General features: G+C 40.8%; 1 protein-coding gene across 1 annotated transcript in view; it reads left to right on the top strand.

Annotated features, from left to right (window-relative positions):
* The first annotated feature begins 1,317 nt into the window (after nucleotides 1-1,317).
* Nucleotides 1,318-5,586, top strand: part of TM4SF20 (transmembrane 4 L six family member 20) — a 15,595-nt gene continuing 11,326 nt past the window's right edge. Inside the window, exon 1 of the mRNA XM_008074234.1 lies at nucleotides 1,318-1,533. Within this exon, the coding sequence (XP_008072425.1) occupies nucleotides 1,351-1,533 (183 nt within the window). The 5' untranslated portion in view covers nucleotides 1,318-1,350. The remainder of the gene's footprint in view (nucleotides 1,534-5,586) is intronic.

The raw sequence follows: 5,586 nt of genomic DNA on the forward strand, positions 1-5,586 counted from the left end.
AGCTGAGTGACTTGATGGGTCAAAGAAATATGAACAGAAGTGATGTGAGTCACTTCTGGGCAGAAACGTCTAGATCCTGTATCTGACTCAATGCATTGTTGTATCCTGCCTCTGCAATTGTGGGTCAACATGGTGCTGCTGCCAGTTTGGGTCTCTCAGTAACTACCATGAACAGAGTTCCTTTGTTGATCATGATGGCCAGTTAGTATAAGGGAGAACTTTTGTATTTTAAAGCCTTTCCCAACTGAGAGACTCTTTTCTTGAGGAACTCACAAACTCACAGAGAAACAATATGGAAACATTGTCTAAAAATATAAAGTACTGTATATGACCAAGTAAGTGTTCAGGTGTTTGAATAAAATAAAATATTGCTATCTTTCAGTCTGGCAGTGTTAGCCCAGCCTCCCGTGTGTCTTAGGTGAACTATCTCCAAATGGATTTATCTACACAACTGAAATAAAATGAAAATTTAAAAATTGTTGCCGAGTAGGGTGGCTCATGCCTGTAATCCCAACACTTTGGGAGGGAGAATGAGGTGGGAGCTTCACTTGAGGCCAGGAGTTCGAGAACAGCCTAAGAAACATAGTGAGACCCTGTCTGTACAAAAAAAATTAAAACTTTAACTGGGCATGGTGGTGCGCATCTCAAGTCCCAGCTACTCAGGAGGCAGAGGTGGAAAGATCACCTGAGCCCGGGAGGTTGAGACTGTGGGAAGATCAAGGCCGCAGTGAGGTGTGGTCGTGCCACTGCCTGCCAGCCTGGGTGATAGAGTGAGCCGCCGACTCAAAAACAAAAAAAATTGTGTCTGTAAGCATACAGTGTGAAACTGAACCATGATATTTCAACTAATTAAGAACACGCAGCAGAGAAAATACTTTTCTCTCCGTCTCATTTATGTTCATTTTCTTGTTGAACAATTTCAAAATAAGGGTTTCCATAGTAGACAGTAATATCAATTAAACAGGAAAACAGTTTATGTTAACTGGATGTTCTCTTTTTTTTTTTTTACTTTTTGTAAAGCATATTAGTAAAAGACTATGTTAATGAAGCTTATCTTAAATCCGTTCTTTTTTTTCAAGTTTTTAATCTGTCTATTTTCATGCGTAAATTTATCTCAGAGACCAGATTCTTTCCCACCTTCCTTCCTTCACCCCATTATAATATAAAATTAGCCTTAGTTCCCATCATAGTCCGTCATAATAATGTCCTGCCCTATTGGACTCTGAACTACTTTCCACAATTTATTTTTTATAAGTGTTAAACTATAACCAGAAGGTTGGGATAAAAGGCAAGCCAGTGTCATGCACACACAGCCACTTTGACAAGGTCTCTACTGACCCAGGGGTGACCATGACCTGCTGTGAAGGATGGACATCCTGCAATGGATTCTGTTTGCTGGTTCTGCTTATACTGGGGATAGTTCTCAATGCAGTGCCTCTAATTGTCAACTTTGTTGAGGAAGACAAACTTTTTCAAAATCCCATCTCTTGCTTTGAATGGTGGCTCCCAGGAATTATAGGAGCAGGTCTGATGGTGAGTAATATTTATTTAACTTAATTTGGAGAAGAGCTTGCCTATTTCACCAAGCTTTTATAGGCTGTCTTTTAGCCTTACAGTTAACTATGTCTTGTCTTAGGAAACAATTTACAGCAGTGGTACGGCATTAATTTGTATTGGTCATCAGGGAAGAATGGCAATTTTAGGTACATTATGTGGTACAGGCTAAGGAGCTCAGGCAAAAAATAAGAATAATAAATTGATAAAAATCGGTTGGGATATTATCTATCACATTTTTTTCACATTAGAGCTGTTCTTCCAAGCTTTATATTTAGTGTTAGATAGCTTTTGAATTAATTCCCTCAACTTTCCTTTGTTCCTTACCAGTCTCTAAGCATTTACAGGGAATATAATAGGAGTGGGGAGCTGCCAATACGAATGAGAAGAAACATTCTCATGCACAATGATTATCCCGGATGAAGATAATCGTGAAGCATGAATGTGCCATTGTCTGTACCAGAAGGCAGGTGGATTTGAAATCCAGGTCTCTGGCCTCAAGGACTTCTTGACTCAGCTATTATAGAGCCCAGAACATCATAGAGCTTTTAAAATATTTTGATTATTATTAATAGGGCACACCTTTGTTGAAATCTACAGCTGAGCAATACAGAACTCCTGAATGCAACTGATCATGAATGACCTGAGGCACTTGCAATAGTCAGATTTACAGACCTTCTCTTGGGAATTCTGATGTATTAGGCCTGAGTAGGGCCCACTTGTATTGTGGCATACTGTTTTCATATCTGGCAAATTGTCTGAACTATAGTTGTTTCCAATGTATTGCTGTGAGCAAAACATGCATCCTTTGTTTCCATAGTCATGAGAATGAGAATGCTAAAGCTGAAAATTCAGCATCTAGGAGGCTTGTTTGTGTGTATTACACCACTAGGGGGGTTAGTTAGTGTCAGAGAAATTTGTGTGTGTGTGTGTGTGTGTGTGTGTGTGTGTGTGTGTGTGTGTGAGAGAGAGAGAGAGTGGTGTGTGTATGTGCGTGTGTGAGAGACGGCCCTGCAAGGAATGATCTTATCAGTGTTTTGGAGATAATAAAGTATGGAGGTGATTTTAAAGAAACCCAGGACACAGTTTTCTACTTGAATCCCTAATTTTTTTTTTTTTTTTTTTTTTGAGTCTTAGTCTCACTTTGTTGTCCAGGCTGGAGTGCAGTGGCATGTTCATGGTCATCGCAGCCTAGACCTGGTGGGCTCAGGAGGTAATCCTTCTGCCTCAGCCTTCCAAGTAGCCGGAACTACAGGCACGCGCCACCACACCCACTAATTTTTTTGATTTATTGTAGAGATGAAGTCTCGCCAAGTTGCTAAGGCTGTTCTTGAACCTGTGGGCTCAGGCTGTCCCCTCACCTCGGCCTCCCAAAGTGCTGGGATTACAGGCTTGAGCCACTGTGCCTGGTTGAATCACTAATTCTTTTTTTTTTTTTTTTGAGTTGGAGTCTCACTCTGTCGCCCAGACTGGAGTGCAGTGGCCACTCCTGGCCACCGCAGCCTCGACCTGCTGGGCTCTGGTGATCCTTCTGCCTCAGCCTTCCAAGTAGCCAGAATCACAGGCATGCACTACCATGCCCGGCTGATTTTTTTGATTTTTTGTAGAGGTGAGGTCTTGCTGCCCAGGTGGGTCTCAAACCCACGGGCTCAGGCAATCCACTCACCTCAGCCTCCCAAAGGCACAGGATTACAGGCTGAGCCACCGAACCCGGCTATGAATCACTAATTCTTAATGATTAGTTAATAATCAGTTACTGCTGCTGGTCTTATCTCTGGACATATATAAAAATTCTCTTAGACCATTATGAATTAAACTTCAGATAAAACTTTGTCCTTCAGCTGATACACAGGACTAGAGATCACTCTGGCATAAACAAGTCATTCTAGGGAGCATTCCCCAAAGTTTGGAGGCTTCTTTATTAGTATGAGCAGTCTATTCACTTGCTTTAGGAAGGAAGATCCAATTCAAGGAAAATCTTTTGGAAAGTGTTGGACTATTTCTTTAAACTGCCATGAAAGCTCTTTTCTAGGCCAAAATAGAGAAAATATATCACTCAACACTGTGAAGCAACTGTAAGCCGGCATGCCTGTTTTCTCCCTGCAGAAGGCCTCTCTTCACTTGAGTAGTATAAGCCTCCTTCACATTTGCTAACACCAGAAGCCAGGAGCAGCTGGCTGAGCATAACTTAGAATGGCAATTTCCATGAAGCTCCTAAAAGTTCCTGAGTTAAGACAGTCCACTCAGAATAACTCATGTAGCTGTAGCTATAAATTGGTCCTGCTACAAATTCCATGAGAATTGAAAAAAAAATTTGCACAAGCATTAAAAGAACCTGAGGTGATGAGGATACATACCTACATTCCTTGTGTCTTTCATTTTGGGAAGGTGGTGAGCATATTGCGAGGAGAGAAGAGACAGAGAAAGATACAGAGACAGACAGAAGAATATAAATCTTCCATTTATTGACCACCTGCTAAGTGCCAGCCACTGGGCTCATGTGTTACATCATTACCTCATTTAATCTCTATCGTAACCTGGGCAGATATTATTGTTTGTATTTTACAGACCAACAAAATGAAAGTTAGGAATGTTAGCAAGGTCACATAGTGGGTGTGAGGCCCAATTCCACATTTATCTGACTCCAAAGCTGTTTTTCCACCAGCACTGGTACTATAGTCCTCAACATCAGTCTCAGGCTGCCAGAAGGGAAAAATACAACTCGTAATTTAATCCATAAAGTAAAGTGACCAGGAAACTTATCCACAAGAAAGGTTGTATAAACTTGTGAAACAGTTTCAGAGAATCTGGACTTCCTTGTTCCACAGGTAAAAGTACCTTATCATCTTCAGTAAGTATTAACGAAAGGTATGAACACCAGGCTATCTCTATGACTCAGGATTACAGAACGTCATTAAAGCATCAAACAGCACTTTGAAAAGTCCGATATGCACTTAACAGATAGAGCTCAAACTTCAGGCTATGCCCAAAAGCAAATAGGTGGGTGATAGAAGGGCTCAGAATTACAGGTGTAATTTTATGATCCTCTGCTATCTATAGAATGTGGAAGAATATCTTTCTCAAAGAGAATTATATCCTTTACAACATCCAACAAAACACTGACTAGTTCAAAATAATGAATTCCCAATATACTTGTAACTACATTGCAAAGTTAATAGAGAAGAAATCACTTCACTTCCTGTGATAACCACTTTGGTCATAGATTTGCTGCAGCATTTCAAATTAGTATTGTTTCAGAAACAGGGGATTTTGCAGGAAGTAACTACTAATATGAATTATGAAATTCACCATTGATTACTACATGAAATACATTTATTTTTATGGCTTTGTGACTCACCCAAAACAGAGGTGAACATTTTCATCTTTTAAAACTATGACTACGTTAAAATGATATGTTCTTAAATATCTTTAACTATTACCTGCTAAATGGAAAAATCAATACAAATGTTATTTGTCCAAGTATTTATTATTATTATTTAAGTAGAAAAGTTTTATTGAGCTATATTATAATCAAATTAAACATACAGAGCTTTTTTGGTTTTTTTTTAGTTGGAGTATCACTCCGTCACCCAGACTGGAGTGTAGCGGCACGCTCCCGGCCACCGCAGCCTCGACCTGCTGGGCTCCGGCAATCCTTCCACCTCAGCCTTTCAAGTAGGGGGAACTACAGGAGCGCACTAGGTCGCCCGGCTGATGTTTGATTTATTGTGGAGATGGGATCTCGCCAAGTTGCCTGGGCGGGTCTCAAACCCAGGGGCTCAGGCAATCCACTCACCTCGGCCTACCAAAGTGCTGGGATTACAGGCTGAGCCACCGAGGCGGCCCAGAGCTTATTTTTATTTATATACTTATATAAATGTATAATAGAACAAGAAGACTAAATAAAATTGTTATCTTTTAAATATAGACACTAACCCGGGCTCGGTGGCTTAGCCTGTAATCCCACGCCTTTGGGAGGCTGAGGTGAGTGGATTGCCTGAGCCCGCGGGTTCAAGACCCGCCTGGGCAGGC

Source organism: Carlito syrichta, unplaced genomic scaffold (genome assembly GCF_000164805.1).
Source record: "Carlito syrichta isolate Samal-C Ts95f unplaced genomic scaffold, Tarsius_syrichta-2.0.1 Scaffold316380, whole genome shotgun sequence".
Lineage (NCBI taxonomy): Eukaryota > Metazoa > Chordata > Mammalia > Primates > Tarsiidae > Carlito > Carlito syrichta.